This window comes from Rissa tridactyla, chromosome 1 (genome assembly GCF_028500815.1).
Source record: "Rissa tridactyla isolate bRisTri1 chromosome 1, bRisTri1.patW.cur.20221130, whole genome shotgun sequence".
In the NCBI taxonomy this organism is placed as follows: Eukaryota; Metazoa; Chordata; class Aves; order Charadriiformes; family Laridae; genus Rissa; species Rissa tridactyla.
This window is the reverse complement of record NC_071466.1, coordinates 74906733-74925478: the sequence shown is the minus strand read 5'-3', so window position 1 is coordinate 74925478 and position 18746 is coordinate 74906733. Positions and strand designations below refer to the sequence as shown.

Below are 18746 nucleotides of genomic sequence, written 5' to 3'. Positions count from 1 at the left end.
GCTGGCTATGAAAGCCACAAATAAGGAAATTTGTTTTCCCTCACTAGGTTTCTCAGGAGAAACTGAGGCAGTCCTGCTGCTCTGAGGTGGATCTTTGCAACCCTGACATTTTGCCATAGCCTCTCTCTGAAAACTAGTCTGCCCCATCTATGGAATTGAGTTTCTTTTTAATGTCTTCTGGGTTGCTAAAAGTGACTCCAAGAGTGCAGCCCTCAACATATATTCAGCATGTGAATTTATTCCGTAGTCTATGTCTCCAAAGACCATTGTGGGCCACAAACTGGTAGGGTCTCAAAATTAATATGGCAGAACCAGAAGAAAGAGATACACAGTACTGCCGTGTTTTGCAGCCTTAGCAATAAAGCTTAGGAGTCCCCAGCAAAAGCAGAGTAACAGAATAACCTTTTATTACTAGCCAGCCTTAGTTTCCCCCCATTTTCAAATTGCTGACTGAATTTTTCCAAAATCAGGACTTCTGCTCTCTTGCTTAAGTTAAAGGAAGTTGTTCTTAACAGCCCTTGCTCCATGGGCTGTTTTCAAATGGCCATTAGTTCACTTCTCTGCTTTTAGTCTTATTTTACAGGCTTTCCTCTATGAATACCTCACACTTTTGTCTTCTGTATGTATGTATCTTGTGTACCTCTTTCTCATTCTCTGTCCCTATCCATCACACTCTTCTGCTCTCCGTCTCTTTATCAGTGTCTGAGATATACATGTAAAATCAGGGTTGTCCTAAAAGGATGTAAACCCAGCCTGGAAGGGATCAGCTTACTGATGTAAAGATGGTAAGAAAGGAGAGAAATTTTTTGTATTCCTTGTCAAAAAAGTATTTATAGACTGGCAAATGCTTAGGGCTAGAAGCTCTCTTTTAGTCTGAATTGAAAATTAGTTGCGTTGTGACTAAGATGGTTTGATTCCATGGGTACCTTTCACAAATGTAGCTCCATTGCACAAAGTGCCAAAGTGCCAAATGCCATTGCACTTCCTGCAGGAGTCTCATTTGGTGCTGCCTTGGGCTGAGGCAGACGAACCGTGTGTTACAAACAGTGGCCTGGTCTTCTCCAGTGGGTTGCCAGCTGTGATGGAGTAGCGTATGGGTGGTAGCACACGCTGTAGAAACTTATTTGCTAGAGAATGCCACCCTTTCTCATGGTTCATTTGACAGTCTCCAGAGACTAAATATTCATGTCATTAATATGTCATAGTAAACTGTATGTTAGAAATTAATATGTATGTGGCAGACAATTTTACCCTTGCAGAACACAGTGGTTTCCATTTATTTTTAGAATTTATCAGGTGGGATTTTTCGAAGGCATGCTCTGTAGTCAGAGAAAGAATTTGGGGCTGCCTGCAGCATTGCCTCTCAGATTAAGATCATGTCACTGTTTCTGTTTCGTCCTGTTTGAAAAGTTGAAGGAAAATGATGCTCTGTATGTAGAGTTCTCAAACAAGGTTTTGGGCCAACAGCAATTTTTTTTCTCATCTTAAACAAAAAATGACTGAAGATGCCTTCCTGTCCTCCATAAAACATTCTGCTTACTTTTTTACATAGAAAAAAATTAATATAAGTATAAAAATGTCAAGGAAAGATATTTGTTTGGATCATGCTAAAAAAAAAATTATAATTTACAATATTTAGTTTAACCCTGAAGAATTTGTACATCTTTCTCACAACACTCTCTTGCTCTAATACCACAGGTCAATTACCAGAGTAGATCGGGGTTTTGTGAGGGTGCCAGCAGTGAATGGCTTTTGGGCAGACCAAGCTGTAGGCAGCACACAAGCCAGCAGCATGCTGATGGAGTGACCTGCTGTATGTTGGAAGGCGTCTAGACTGAATTTCTGTCCTGGTGACACAAGTAACTCTTGACATATGTTTACAGAAGAACTGGATTGTTTTAAGAATAGTCGGGAAAGCATTTTCAGAATTTGTACTATGCATTGACAAAGCAGCTTGGTCTAAATTAGTGCCCACAGATAAAAGATTATTTTCCTTTGATGACTAAGACCCACATCACAGGGGGATTGCAGTTATGACTTTCAGTTTTAGGAGTTTTACAAGCTGGAGTGTCTTCCTTACAAAGAATTCTCCTCAGTTAACCTCACAGTTGTGGAACTAAATGCAATCCATTTAATGTCTGGAAAAGCATTTTATCCATAAGAGGAGTCATAAACAAAGATATCAATCATGAGGTGCCAACAAAGAAGGTCATGATTTACAAATGCTAGATAAGGAGAAGGAAGGTGCTTTGGCGAGGATTTAGCTTTCAACTGGATGTAGCAAAGAGGAGCCATTGAGTTCAAAGTCATTAATTGCTGAGGACAGAGAAGGAAAGTGATTGTAGATTGTGGAAAAAGGATGTGGGCAAGACTGGCAGTAAGCATCTTGATAAGAGTTTGGCATTAGGAGGAGAAAGGCAGGCACACATTTAAGATGTGGGTTTTTTTTTTATGATGGGGAGAGGAGGAGTGAAAAATAACCCTCAGTTATATGTTTGAGTCATAGAGATTAAAATGGTGATGAACAAGGGAGAGAGAAAATTCTGCAAAGGAAGTTTAAGAATTGGACTTTGAATGTGTTACAATTCAGGTAATTTGAAGACCTGTGTGCTCTCTAAAAAGCTGCAATTCAAATTTTTGAATTTCCTTTTGAATTTCTTACAGACTTGTGTGAGAAGGGTTCAGGGTAAAAAATTCTTTTGTTTGGTCTGCTACTTTTATCTGCAGGACTAGATTGGTTTAATTTGGAATAGCACATTGAGCGATCGGACTGAAGTTCAGCTTTAAAACTGATGTTCCTGCCTCTCTAAGCTAGCTTCTGCCTAGAGGTTGTGACACAAAATGTTTTGGTCTCAATACGTTCCAGGTTGCTGAGTGATGCTTTTTCTGCCCATGACCAGGGTGGCCTGCCACCTGCTGAAGTGTTTCAGATCTCACAAGCTCTTTTAGGCTATTTGTTCCCCCCTCCATAATTCAAACCCTTTCAATAAATACTTTCTTTGTAATTGCTTGCTCTAAGCTTGGTTTCTGGGTGTTTCAAAGACGGAGTTGTCTGCAGCCAGTCACTTTCTTCTGTCGGCTGCAGTAAAGACCTTGAAATTTATTTTTTTCTAGTATATTGAATTTCAATGTTTTATTGAGTATACCTACCCCAAGGAAGGTATGATTGCGAACTAGAGAGAAGTTTTCCTTCTGGAGTTTGGCCAGAAAGAGTGCTTTTCCGCCTGCATTTAGACATATATTTAGGTACCTTGCTGAATTTGAGCCAAGATTTGTAGCCTAGTTTTGGAGTTCAGTGAACAGTAAGTGAAAATCATGCACGAACATTTTTTTTTTTCTATTTGTGAGAATAATATTTGCAAATAATTTATTTAGTAATTACCAAGAAAGATTGTGCTTGATGAGGTAACCCTTTCATGTAAAAAGAATCAAAGCACTATATCCTTTCCTTTAATTGGCCCGCTTAGAATTTCATTTCTTCAAAAAGGAATTAAAAAAGAGCTTCCATGAAACAGTGTTCACAAATGGCACTATTTCTTTGTAACAGGGCAATAGTGAAGAAGTATTTATATTTGTAAGTGTGCATGTTTTTGTTTAAATATGGACAAATATGTACACATCTGACAACCAACAAGCTGTTGAAAATAGTCAGGTTATAACCGCCTCAATGATTTTTTTGAAGTGTGGAGAGTTATTATAGAAATTATTATGGAAAGATATACTTTGTTGTGAAAATGTATTGACTAGTTAACTGATGGAAATAGGCTATCAAAATGTATATTGATGGTGTGTCATTCTTTATAAATTGCCCTTTTTATTGATGATAGTTCAGTAGTTGTGGACAAGTGGCAAAGATGACTTGCTTCCCTGAAGAGCTCTTTAAATACAAGGCCTTTGAATAACTATGATGTTAACCATTTGAGATGTACTGTCTGTGTTAGCTGACTGTCTCTCACAATTCCGTTGGGATGACTATAATTCATAGCCATTTTGATTGTAAATCAGTGGAGTGCCTTTACCTCTGTGAAAAAGAAAGTATTATTCCAGTTTAGTATTTCATACTCAACTACATTCACTGACTGGCACCAGTAAGGATGGAATATTAATAAGATGAAGACCAACATCTTTAATTCGGGGGAAGCAACAGATAGTGTGAAAACAGGGGCTCTCAGTATAGTCAAATTGACATCAAAAACATTAAATGAATTCTTATCCTGAATTTTTTATGTGTAGGTACCAACAGTAGTCAAGTTGTTGAATCTGAACTACTCAAATGTTGCTAAAGGCATCCTACATTTCCTTTAAATAGTAGAACTTTGCATTTTGTGGTTCTCGCTTCTTCAATATGGATCTCTATTATTTACTTTCACCAAGAATTTTGAATATAAAATTTGCATCTGCAGACGTACTTGTTTTGACTCAAACCTTCAAAGATTCATATCACTGCATATGATTTGCAGGGAGTTTGGTCTTCTAATTCTTCTGTGAAGGAAGTGAGGGACATTTTTATATTCTACGAATTTCTGTAAGACAGCCTTTTATAAGGCTGAATTCAGACCGCATTAGGACATAGAGCACGGCAAAATGAGGCTCATGCACACCCTGGTTTCAATCTAATGTAGGATCTAACCCAGGGTGTGTACTCGGTCATGAATATTGGGAAGTGTTCCCAGGTCCCAGTTTAGATGTGGCCTTGTTGTTATTTTATACCAGATTTTTAGAGATTTTCAGATTGTTTCGTTTTGAGAACAATACAGTAATTTAAACATCTCTTAGAACTAAGATACAGCCTGAGGCTGTTTGCTTTTCCTTGCATTAGTATTCTTGTCTTGTTGGGGCAAGCAGTGATCCAGAAACGTAAAGACAGGCTACATAACCTGAGAGCAGCTAAATATAGCGAAATTGGCTACATATAGCCTAAGATAAGTCACTATGTTTAAAACGTCAGCTGTGCTTTTCAGATCAGCCCGAAGTACAAGTTAAGGCCTATTCTCCTGCCAGCTCCATGGAAGAATTAGGATTCTTCTGAGTTGTAATGCCTTTTACTGCTCCTTTACTCTTGGGGATGTGCTGATGCTGGAGATAGATGTTTATGCTTCACATTAGGGGCTCCCCAGGGGTTTATACTGATATTGCTTCTCACAGAGTGACTTTGTAGATCTAAATTAAAAATGTCAGGCAGTTCTTCCACTCTGGCTACCAGTACAAGCGCTGGTGAGAGCACTGCAGCAACCTCCAGCTCTTCAGTGTTTGGTTCAGTTACTGTGATAGAGATGTCTCTTCTGAGCATAGCTCTTGTGTTTAAAAAACTGCATGGAGAAATAGCAACAAAGATAAGATAAAAGGTAAATACTAAAAAAAAAAGGCTTTAAATAAAAAGATCTTAATGTTCATATTTCAGGTTCTTAGCTGACCCTTCTGTTCCTCCAGGTTAGGAAGAAACTTCTGGGAACCCAGTTACCCCAAAATTGCTAACCTCCTTTCTGCTGAGCCACAGCCAGTTAGGAAGACATAAGTGTGATGGGGCATAAGCAGTGGCTCACAAGTGAAGCGTTATCTCACCCCACTGGGAATTTGTACTGGGGCATAGGGCAGCCAGTTATACCAGTGACAGGGCTCTAAAAGCAGCATACAAAAACAAAAGTTTGATCAACAAAAGTTCAACAAAAGTTTGCCAGATGCTACTGTGATACACCCTTTGGCCAACTTTTGAATATTCTGGGGCCGCTTTTATTCGCAAGTTGGCAAATTCAAGGTAAGGTCAATGTTTGCGTACAAATCCTGCCAAACTTTTCTTCCATCACCATCACAAAAGCGCACAGATGTGTCCAGTTTGCTTTGCCTGCTAGCCAGCAGGCATCCACGACTGCCAGGTAAAACTGCCCACTTTGCTGTACCTGCCTGGAGGTGTTTGCTGCAGGCATCTGACTGAATAGAGGTGGAGACAAACCACAGTTTTATGCAGGATAGCACCTTAAATCTCCCTCTGTACCTCTCAGTGTCAACAGAGGTGTGCCTGAGTTTGAGGTTTCCCTGTTTATGCAATCTCCATTGAATGCATCTTCTCTGACAGAGAGGGGAAAGTATTTACTTAGTAACTCTAGATTTAAATAAAGTTCATGAGAATTGACAAATAAGTACAATCAAACATACTTCCAATATCCTTGCAAATCAGTAACCCACATATTATACTATCTTGCACCTCAGTTTCAGAGTAGAAAGAACTGTTAACATGTTCTGCAAATATACAGTAGCATCTGACTTTGGTTTATTGTAGAAGACTCCTCCACTAATATTACAGCCAAAAGGGTTTTTCTAATTTTTTTTTTTTTGATCATTACCAGTTCAGTTTTGTGTGGCACTGGAAGTAGTAAAGTCCGGTGTATGAGCTAAAGCTAATTTCTGAAATTGCAGCCAGGAGAAATTTAGAGACAACAACATCCAAAGCATCATCTCGGTTGTTCGGAATGTGAGCATTGTACCCTGGGATCCGCTGAGATCTCAGCTGGTATTCAGATAGGTAAATGTTTTTCCTGTCGTCAGCCTGAACTTTATATTGTCCAGCTGAGAACAGATGAGAACATCCAGATGAGATGGATGTCATGGATGGATGTTACCCAGACAAGAAAAGAAATGGAAGGAAAATGTAAAACTTTATAATTTTCAGGAGGAACTGGAGAAGATCAAACACTTATACTTCAGTCTGAGATCTTGATTTTGCCTGTTAAATGTGAAAATGGTGAATTATTAACGTTCTTTTCATTAATTGACTTGTTAACATAAAGTAGCTGAACTATGTTAACTTTTAGAGTGCTTTTGTGCAGTGATTAGATAACTTGTGAGCTTTAGAGCTTTAAAGGAGATGTGTTTCTGTGGCACAGTTATGTGGAGAAAAATAGTTTCCCAAACTGAGTATCAGTGAACACCTCCATCAGGGCTGTGCATGTAAATAGCAGGAAAAACTTTTCCTGATAGAAATTCTTTCAACTGTTACATGTTTAGCTAAAAGAACTGGAATGATTTTTAAAATAAAAACTGTTGTATTTAGGACTTTCTTTAGCAGTTCTTTACATTGCTATATATATTAATACATTTTTACAGCCTAGGTCAGGTAGACCTGAGATCTAATCAGGCAGGTGTGTAGAACCAGAGGAATGAGAGGAAAAAAACTTCCATTAAAGTGTCTGAAACTGTTCAAGAATGGGATTTCCTTCATTAACTCTGCAGGGTCATGCTAAATTTACCTTTTAAGATGTACCATTAAGATATGAAGAGCTCCCTTGGAATGGTCGCCTGATTGCACTGGCTTAAACGCATTGGGAGAGCACCGGGTGGAGGATTTAGTCCACTGGATTTATGCTTCTAGCTTGCACCTGAATTTTAGACACTCCATTTTCCTAAGTGTCCTCATGTCATTAAGTATTGGTTTAGAGGACAAGGAACCTGGAAGGGTCCCTTGATTCAGAGACAAGGACCCAAGGACTCTGTGTTGTACACAGAGCTTATGTCTTATCAAAATTTGGCAGCCAACATCTGCCCTGGAAGAGTTCCTCTTTTACTTTACTTGTCTGGGAAGCAGGCACAGATACAGGAGATTTGTGTCGTTGGGTATCTGTAATCTGTGTGGGTTCCCTTCAGACAGGGGGTTGTTTCTCTTTCTATGTTTGCACAGCACCAAGCCCAGGTGAATCTTTTTGCAGTGGCTTGGGACACCACAGTAAAGTTCAATCTAAATATCTGTTATGGCCTTGAAATTCAGGATGAGAACCTTACCTGGCTGTGGGGCCACTACTGAGGTAGCTGTCTCCTTTGCATCTGTGGATTTTTGCTCTAGGTACCAGCAAGTAATGTTGTCAAGTGCACAGGTTGCGTTTGGTGATGCTCAGAAAGGAGGCATCTGAAGACAAGCGCCTGTTGCATTGCTTTGTTCAGAAGAGAAGTTCTCACATATCAAACTATCAAAACCTTTGTGGCTTTAGTATGGAGGTGTCTGACTCATGGGCTTTAACATCTATAGGACTGGATGCAAGTTACATCCAGGCCGTTCTCCCACTTCTCCCACCCTTTGTGTAATATCTGCTTAGGAAGCCTCAATACTAACCATTACCCATCCATCCTGCTAATTATAAGCAATTGATAGTCTTCTCTCCCAATATATCTGTTTACTGGAAGAGTGACAGGAGTTTATTAGCATTTTTGGCAGTAAACATAGGAGCGTCAAGAGACATACTGCTTAAAATTAATACTATATGTCTCTCTGAAACAGTCTTAGAGTTATAAAATGAAGTTGTGGAAGACAGCTTTTTCTTTTTTCAGTTTGTGTAAAGTTTCATTACATGTTCTGCTTTCATGTTTCATGTTGTTATCGCAACAACAAGTTTCTTGGCTGAAAAATCATTTTTTCCAGGTAGTAAACGTTTCATTATAGTGAACAATAGTGAGGTTTCTTTCAACATGAGGTATAATGGAGATAACACTGCCAAGAGAATTTAAATTATTACCTCCACATTATAAACCTGAATCACTGAGGTTTCCTGGGTACATTTTTTTTTTCATAGCAAGTTTGACTTGTAACAGAAAAATTAGCAGTTTTCAGAAAGTGTGAATTTAATAAAGGCACCTTTATGCCTTATCGTTGCATACGTATTTGCTTCTAGCAACTGTGATGTACAACTGCACTTGCTAATAAAAAAAAAAAAAGAATATTTGAAGTCCATGAAAACAATAAGACTTTCAAGTGCCATTAAAATAATGTGAAGATGAAGGGGTCTATTTAGAAACTTCGGTCATGGAGAGACTTTGTTCTCTTAAACATTTCTCGAAAACACACTCTGTTGATCTGTTTTGTCTGATTAATATCAGATTCAGAGCCTCTTAATTATTTATTTTCATGGAAACAGATGTTATCATTTGTGGTGGAATGGAGACATATTCTGGGAATTATGTAACCTGCTTTGGCATTAACTTATGCTACATGTTTTTCCTTCATTCTGCCACAACATTGTAATTGTACCCAAATGGTTCTCAACTCGTTTCCGTAGATACTGAGCGTGTTCAGACTTTGTGTAATATATGCCTTGATCTCATAGAGAGCTCTTGTTTTTAAACTCCAAGATCTGCTACACCTGTAGTTTTCAAATCGTTATTAGTACTGGGTGTAACACAGTAGTTTTGTGCACGTATTCCAGTGCTGTCCACCAGCTCTGCTTTTGTAGCCTGTGATGAGTTATGCAAAATCTCTGCTTGCCACCAAAGTGTTAGTAGAGCACTATGGGCTCAGTTAGTGTGAACCCTCTCCACATCTGCAGGAGTGTCAGGAGGAGAGGTGGATTGAAGGCAAGGTCTCCAGCCCAGGCGAGGGAAAGAACAATTTGGGAAAACTGTTTAAGCATGAAGGACCTGTTGAGAAACAGCTGGATGCTGAAGCCTCCCTAAAGCTAGTTTGGGCTGCAGTGAGGCTTCTGTGTTTGCGATACAGTTTGAGGTGCTCCTTCAGGAGTTGCGGCTCTGCTTGTGCCCTGCCAGTTAGCCTCAAGTTTTTTTTAATTAGCTTGGTCCTAACCAGGAGACTTGTCACGGCACTTGTACCCAACTGATATGAACATGTTTTAAGTCACTGGGAACAGAGATGTACCCGATACATTCTTTTGCACTACCCCACTCTGTTTCTGCCTCCTGAGATGGAAAGGAAGGACCTGGCTTTAAAGAACTTGAGAGCTCTCAAGAGCAGCTCTAAAGTATGCCTTGTACTTACACAACAACCTCTTTGACCTGTCTTTTGTTGAAGGGCTTTTCCTCTTCCACAGATTTAATTTCTTGCTGTGTTTCTTTTAAAGCCTACTGGTTCAATGACCAACCTCAGCTGGCAGGGAAGGCAACGGAGTCTGATTTCTTTTGAAGTGAAGACGATTGTTACTTCAAAAGCAGGTCTACGGATGGGCTTGGACTGGGAAACAACACTTCATTTGGATGTTTTGAGAGGCTTAAAAACCTCTGGATTGCAGCTGCAACTGTGTAGGGTATGCCATGTAAACCAGACTGAGCTTCCCAAAAGGTACAAGAGAACATTCATCTTTTGCTAAACATCTTTTACAAGCCCTGCTGAGATGAATATGGGAGCCTATGTTGGGACTAAGTTAGGGCAGCGTTACACAGAAGCACAGATGCCCCAACCACTTACTGGAATTGGTGGAGCAAATCTCCATCTGCCATTCCCACTCATGAACTGTAATTTTTGTCAGTGGAGAAGTACAGGAAGCAAGAAATAATTGCCTAGTAGTCCCATCTTCTCAATTTAACATACAAAATTTCTAGTATGCAGGCCTTGCACAAGTGGAACAGATTACAGCTTCATGGCCTTCACATTTCCTGCCAAGTACTGCTTGTGGTATTTTCCCCAGACTTAAAACAAAAACAAAAAGAACCCCAACAAAAAAATAAAGAGAAGAGGGAAGATTCCTCTTAAATTTCATGTATATGTAATCCTGTTATCTCCCTTTAAGTATGGTCATTTTGAATAATTCTTCACTATACCAAAACAGTTAAAAGCTATCCGTAAGAAGGAAAGATTTATGTAATGCTTTAATAGAGACAGTTTGAAATCTTTTGTAGATAAAAACTGATGTCTGCATGGCCAGAAAAGCAAAATTATGGGCATGATCTTTATCAGCTCATACTGCAAAGGAGAAGAGGGAAAAGCATGATTAATGGGAAAAGAAAATGTAATTTCTGAGTTTCAATTTAATATTGAAATTTAAGGAAAAAAATTATATTTTTTGTTTAGTTTAGTTTTTGCTGTTAACCAAAGCCAATCTCAAATTTGGCACAAACCTGCAGGCTGTCCTGCTTCAAAACAGAGCATAGGCCAAATATATGTGGTAGGTAGACTAATACAAATTTTCAGTAGCAATTAAAGTAATTTTCTCTACGTTCATGCACTTGAAAGGATGTTGCAGACTTTCCCTTGTACGTTCAAAAGGAGATATGCTGGGATAATCGCACTTCATTGTTGCAGAGGAGGAACATCAACCTCTAGAGGAGTTTGACTGCTGCTAGGGCCACACTTGCCCTTGGCTAACAGTGTTAATGTCAACGCAGCTGTGCCGAGCGACTTTTTAGCCATCCACCTTTAGATTTCAGTCAATGTCTACCTGTAAAGATACGCTTTGAAAAGTGAAAGCACTGGCAAGTTCTGCTTCTGATTGTGGCAGAGGAGCATGAAAATTTGTGTGACTATGGGTTTAAACCACAGCTGATATATATGCTCTTTGCATGCAAATGCGGTGATAAGGGTAAGGTTGTGTGCAGGAGGCTGGACATTTTTAATACGTGAGCCTGTCACAACACGTTACAGTAGCTGGGCATAGCTGTCTGAAATTAATAGTTCATCATGGTGATTTAACTGGAGAGTACGAACAGCATCTATTCTTTTTGCAGAATAGCAGTAGTTCATGACGGCATATTGATTTGGAAGACTTTTATCTAACTCTTCAAGTTTGAAAGAACAGAATTAATATCTCTGACCTCTTCCTGTGGTTCATCACAGTTTGCAGCTTTGGCTTCTTGTAACATCAACCTTAGGTACTAAAACGTATCTTCAGACTTGTGATAAGTGAGGGCAGGTAGAACTAGAGTCATAGGGAGTCAGCTTCTAGCTTAAATATCCATGTCAGGGTTTCCTGAGACTGTGGGAAGGGGGCTGGTCCCACTAATTGAGATGCTGCCTCCAGTCCTGTGTTCCTGCCAGAATTCTTTGAGCCCTTCAACAAAATGTTCCAGGAGGTCGTATGATGTTTACTTAAATTTGCCAAAAGCTTTTGTTGAAGAGTCCCTTGCGAACAGTGCCTGAAGCCCTGCGCTGAGGCCGCAGAGGACTGTCATTGACCACACAGTAGCGATAGAGTCAGGACAAAGCGTGAATAAATGGCAGGATCCCAGAGAAATAGACCAAAGCATCTGTGTTTGAAACATTAATATATCAGCTGAGCAATTATAAAAGGAAAGACAGCAAAATCTGCGGATGACTTTAGGATATTAAAGACCAGAGACAGGAAGGCCTTTCAGAAGCACCTACCAGGTAAATGGAGACAGGAGACTCTGCCAGGAAAAATCATCCTGACTGTTGGATGAGTAAAGAGTACCCACGTTGCTGCATTTTGTTGATATTCTCTAAGAGGACATAGGGTGGTCTCCAATACGTAAATGCCTTGCAGGTGCAAAGAGGTGGTCCCTGGGATCCGGTATTCATTCCAGTCCTGTGTGTTGAACTGTTGGTTTCCCCAAACCTGGCCATTACTGTGAGGAGCTCAGCTGAAGCATCTGCTTAAATGTTGTGTTTGCTCTGAAGTTGAAAAGTGTACTGAACCATTTGAAAACAACACCAAGCACGTAATGATGCACATATACCCACACATGGATATACTGCGTTTAATTCAGGTTTTCTATCACAGCAGGCCAATGTAATATACACCATTAGAGACGTGGGAGGGGTCCCTTCTGAGGAGGGACTGGGAAGTAATGTCTGAGGACACACTGAGGCAAAACTGCTCAAATCCCTGCACTTCAAATAAAATTTGAACCAAGTATTTTGGTATGCTACACCTTACAAACACAAAGGAGAGCTTTCTCTTCTAAGTGTGGCATTCCTAGCTCTCTATATCATATAACTTCTGCAATTTACAGGCACAATATAACAGCAAGAATAAACATTTCGTAGGCGATACAAAACTCGGATGACAAAGTCCTGTCTCTGAAGCAGTCAATGACAAAATTGTAGCTGTATCAACAGGGTCACTTGGCTAGAGGTATCACAGTTCTCTTGAGGTGAGGTAACCTGTCTGTTCAGAAGAGCAGGCTGAGCGTGATAAAAGAATGCTCCTAAAGGACTGATGTATTTATACTGCATCTGGTATCTGAATCACACCATCTGAAAAGAGTATTGTGCTATACTGTGCAGAGAATACTTGCAGTGGCGACTCACTGGCAGCAATGAGACAAGTCTGAGTTCAGAGCTGTGCTTGAGGACATAGACCAACCCTGGCTGAAGAGGATTAGGAACTAATTTTCCATGCAGATAGTAATTTTCCATCCACTACTGGCCCTTGTTAGCCGAGAGCGGATCAAGTGGAGCACTGGGCCAAATTGTTCCTGTGTGTCTGATGAAGGAGGCTCTGCCCCGGGGCCCTGGTGCATGTGCAGGAGCTCTTGCATTCATAGATTCACAGAACCACAGAATGCTTTGGGCTGGAAGGGACCTTTAAAGATCACCTAGTCCAACACCCCTGCCATGGGCAGGGACATCCCTCACTATATCAGGTTGCTGAAAGCCCTACCCGACCTGACTTTGGTCCGAATACTTCCAATGGTGGGGCATCCACAACTTCTCTGGGCAACCTGTTCCAGTGTCGCGCAACCCTCACCATGAAAAATGTTCTTCATTATGTCTCATCTAAACCTACCCTCTTTCAGTTTAAAACCATTACCCCCTTGTCCTGTCACTACAAGCCCCGGTAAAAAGTCTCTCTCTGTTTTTCTAATAAGCCCCCTTTGTATATCGAAAGACTGCAATAAGGTCTCCCCGCAGCCTTCTCTTCGCCAGTCTGAACAGCTTCATTTATCCCAGCAGAGGCATTTGGCCTTGTGTTGCTCGATACCCACCCTTCCTGCCACAGTGTATATAGTTGTGGCAGTTGCTAAGCATGTGAGAGATGAGGAAATGCTAAAATAGCAATGCTTCTCAAACAATAGAAGTTAAATAAAAAATTGTAGTGCTTATAGCATAGTATGGGACTACTTGCTATTTTTATCCTGATCATACTTCTGTACTGCTACTCATTATACATGCATTTGAACATCACCCGATGTCACAGATAAATTAAAAAGGATGAAGAGCAACGGCCACATGTGAAGGGATTTGAAGTTACAGATTTCATGGCTAACAAAGCCTTCAGGTCTGCGCTGTGGTGATTTGTACTACGTTACAGCACACTAAGGTTTCAAAGCAATTCATACTCATTAGCGGAAAAAGTTAAATGTTAGTTTCAGCCTGAGTGTGAAGGGAATGTGTAATTTCAGCACCTAGTATGTGTATTACCTGCTCTTGTTAGACTATCGTGTTTTATACTTGGCTCTTATTTATCCTTTTCAGGCTTTATCAAAATAGAACTCACAGCTGTAATTTTCATTCCTCCCTTTATAAACTGAATGTTAGGAAAGGACAATGAAGAAATTCTGGGAGGTAAAACCTGATCTGAGAACATCCTTGTTGTGCTACCTGACACATTATTGTTTGGGATTTAGGCTAAATACATGAATAAAAGCCAATTAAGTTACTAATCCCTATAACAGCAGTGAAGGCACGACAAGGATGAATTAGGCATGGCATTACTATCAGTAAGTCCAAAGTAACAACGTTGGCAGGACTTGCGTGTTTCCACTTAGTTACAAATCTATTGTCGTTACTACAGAAAGCAATGTATTTTAAAATAATAAACTTTGAAGAACACAAAATAGCCACCACCTCTCCCCACCCCCATCAGAATCCCATTCTGCCAGTTCAAGTGCTGTCACAGGAGACTCTCTCTGGTGACAGTGACAGTGCAGCACTGACAGCCATCTCGGTGCTCGCACAGCAAAAGGCCCTCTGACAGCTTAGAAAAGTGTCAGAATAGCAGCTTCCTGTTTTCAGGAGGTATTTCACCAAGCTAATATTGGGGCTGTTTTGAAATTAGTTTCTTTCAAAGATGCAACAGAAGAATGCAATTTACACAAATGCCAAGAAAGCACATGAGTCTGTGGGTGTCATGAAACTAAAACCTTGAATTTTACATAGAATTAATTAAGCAATCACCTCTTCCTCCCTCCTCTTGCTCTCAAGAAAAAGTTAAAAAATAAAAGAAGAGCAAACTAGCATGATTTTTAAATCTAGAGAGGTTTAGTGGCTGTACCTAAGTGAACAACATACACATTGGAGTGTTTCAGGTGAGTAAGTCTTTGAGTTGACAAAGAAATTATACACCAAAATAAAAGGTTCAGTGTAACTAAGCAGAAATTAGCTATGTATCTGGTGGTGCTATGGCTAGAATGGAAATACTGCAGAAATATTTAAAAGAAATGGCAGTGCCCTTTCCCAGTAGAGCAGTTGGGACTGCGTTTTTCTACATGACGTGTCCTTGTAATTCTAGGTTTAATGATGAATAGTGGAAGTTCCTTTCAGTTAGGGATTTTTGGCTCCTTCATCAAAATATCAGGTGCAGCACTATACAAAGGTTGTCCCTCTTGGAAGGAGGGAACAAGGGGAAGCGATCAGAGGGTGCATCAGAAGGTGCTGCGTGATGGAGGACGTTCAGTAGCCCTGCGAAGCAGGTGCCCTGTGCCCAAGCCTGTTCTCAGTTCCCCCCTTGCCCTGAAAATGACACCTTTTCACCTGGCATGGACAGCAGTCCCCTGCCCTTCATGGGGTTAGATGGATGGCTTGGAGCACGGAGGGAGGGAGAGTGTGCTAAGCTCCTCCTTACCCTGCTTTGCCAGGTCCAATGTCCACATGTGGTCCTCTGAGCCTTAAAAGATCATCTTGGGAACTCAGAGCTGGCTCTGAGTCGGTGGGAAGTGGCCTCCTGGCATCTGCATCGCCTTTTCCCAGCGGAGCACCTGAGGACCTTCCAAAGGCACTTTACTCCTGTTACAAGTCAAACCAGATCTTATTGAAAGCACCCTGGTCTATGCATTTTTTTTTATATATGTCCCGTAAATGTCTTTTTTTTCCAGAAATGAGAAGAAATATATAAGCAGATACTGGAAAGAAGTGAAAGTCGGAGACTTTGTGCAGCTTCGCTGTAATGAAATTATACCTGCTGACATACTGCTGCTCTCCTCAAGTGATCCCGATGGGCTGTGCCATATAGAAACAGCTAACCTGGATGGTGAAACTAACTTAAAACAAAGACAGGTGGTGAGGAGGTTCTTAGAGCTGGTAAGTCACCATTCCTAATTCTCATTTAAGATAAGAATTTGTTTCAGGTAAGCTGTTCACCGATCCACTTCACAACAGCGAAATGTGCTTCTTCTAGTACTACTAATGAATTACTGTTATGGTTGTCATTAAAATGCTAGCACTTGCCAATAGCTGACTTCATCATAGTATCAGAAGTTTTACCATAATTTTTCCCTGAATTTGAATAGGAATTATTTGGGGCAATTGTGTGCGGTTGGAACATGTTGGGGGTTTTTAATGGCTTCTATTGTAGCTTGATTTTTGAAAACACATTTTAACTGCCCAGTGAGAAGATATTTAAATATAAACAACTACTTTTCCTGCCTGCAAACCAGATCAGTTTCAATTAGGAATTTTGCCTGAAACTCCATGTTGCAGAATATCCCTCCAGCACTTGGAGTATTAAAGCTAGTAAGATTTAAAGGGACAGCATGCATGCATTTGGGAGGTGTCTGTGCTGAAAACGTGTTTTACTGCTCTCTCTCTGTGCTTATCTCTCCCCAACAGCACTATTTTGAAACAAAACAAAATCTAGATCAGTTACTGTCAGCAGAATTAGAGGAAATTACCTGAAGTTCTACTTTCTTTAATAATCTTATTGAAATAGTATTTATTTATATGCCCTCCTCTCCCATCCCGCTTGCCAGCTAACCCCGGTTTCCTGTATTTTGTCAGGAAAAAAATAAATTATTTTCTAGAACTCAGCTACATCTTTTTTCCTAGTATCTCTTCTTATTTGAGAGATTTTGCAAATAATGGGAGCTGCTGCTCTTACCCCTGTGATCAAAGGTAACTACAGAAGCCTATAGCTGTACTGAGGTAGATCAGCATTAATGAAGTTGCAATCTAACTGAGGATAAAAATCAATGTGCCTTCCAAATAATTATTTATGGTAGATAGATCCTTTCTCTGAATGGCTTGTAAAAACATGAGATAAAGACACGTTTAATCATCAGTGATTTCCACATAGAATTGAGACATGACACGGCAGCTACCACCATGGCAAGATGCTTAATCAGCTACGGGCCAAATGTTTCAAAACCTCCGATTGTTTCAAAGAAGCTAATTGAATTGCTTCTCAAATGTCCCATCCTGTTCCCCCTCTGAGGAAATTTCTCCCAGTGGGTAGAGCTTCAGGGAGGTACTCAGATGATGTGTCCCAGTTCTCTGCCAGTGTAGACTTCCTACGTGACTTCAGCCACGTTATGTAGGACAAAAACTGTAGATTGCATATAGGCCACTGAATACAGGGATGCTTTTGTGTTTGGGGTACAGTTATAAGCCAAGGGTACATCCCAGCTCTATCTCAAAGGGAGATTCGGGAAGGCACCAGTTCCTCCACTCATCCACAGCAGGTGATTGGATTTCTGTGATCCAAGACCATCTGACACACAGCAGGAGGTGTTGGTAAACACAGTGAAAGGAATTGGTATGTCCAAGTGCAGATCATCACAAGACTGGCTTTCAAGAGCCTTGCTGCCCGGAGGAGTCCCTTACACTACATCAAGATCCCCGGCTTCCTGGCAGCAGAGTCGCAATTCAGCACTAGAAGTGTGATTCCCGGAAGCTGGTGGGCTTCCCCCCTCTCAAGGGTATCTGCTGACCTTACAGACTCAGGGATCTGCCAACCCTACAGACTCCCCTGCTCCTGGGAGCAGTGACACCTAGATATGTGCCTGAGCCATCAGCTGGGGAGTGACTCTTCTGTCTTTAACTAGCGAACACGTGCATGCATTAAAACAGTAGGAAAAACAGGAGGGAGTACAACTGCAATCTTGTGTTTGGCATACTCACTGAGGTATAAATTGCTGATCCAAAATACGCAGCTAAAGCCTTCAAGCCTGGGTTTTGTAGGGTTTGTCGAGACCTGTAACCTTTAGACTGTTGCGTGAAAGTGAGTGGAAGTGCCATTTCCTCCTCAAACAGGTTAAAAAGTTTATCGGAGATTGAATTGGGCCCCGTCAGGGAAGAAGGCTGAGGAAACAGTGCCTACCTAGGGAAGCAAAGCTAGGTTTATGTGCCAAGTAGCTCAGCGTATCAGGGTATAGGTGGCATGGCTTGCTTAGCATACCCTGCTTTACTGAGGAAATCAGTTATCATATAGATACTTACTGTCAGGTTTCTAGACACCTAACCACTTTGCATTTCCAGCCCATCCTCCTTTTGTATCTTAGTTCTCTCTATTACATAGATGATTATGGAACTTTTCTATCTCAGAATTGTGCTCCAAAATATGTGGATAAATATTTTTTTAAAATAAATTTTAGATCACAAGATGCCTAGCAACAATAGCAGTGAGGTCCATAATAAATTGTCAGGGGTTAAACTGGGGTCAATGACAGAAAGCTCATTTATTCCAATGAAAACAGACCTGGGCCCCAAGAAGTCAAGTATTGAACAAGAGCTTTTAAGAAAACCACATGTGACTACCTCCCCTCTCTTAAAATAGCTGAGAAAGCAAGAAATACCCAAGCTTGGGTTCCTGCATCAACTAAGTTGTAGGCAAAGTGCACACCTGCAAGTACCAAGTCCTCAGCAGCTGCAGCATCACAGAGCCTCTCTGTAACAGCATCCCAAAAGTTATTCAGCAGAATACTTGCCATCCTCCTTAAAGTCCTGGCCAAAATCTGTCTGAGCACACTGTTAATTCATGTAGCAGCATTAGCTTCCTCACCCCATACTAGTAGGGATAGGCTCTTACTGGTTCTTGAAGGTGTTGCCCTGCTGAAAGACACTCAGCAGTGGGATGGAGGGA

The 18746-nt window shown here is 40.7% G+C and overlaps 1 protein-coding gene across 1 annotated transcript in view; it reads left to right on the top strand.

Annotated features, from left to right (window-relative positions):
- Nucleotides 1-18746, top strand: part of ATP10A (ATPase phospholipid transporting 10A (putative)) — a 118524-nt gene that overhangs the window by 29817 nt on the left and 69961 nt on the right. The window contains exon 2 of the mRNA XM_054222608.1: nt 15766-15970. Within this exon, the coding sequence (XP_054078583.1) occupies nt 15766-15970 (205 nt within the window). The remainder of the gene's footprint in view (nt 1-15765; nt 15971-18746) is intronic.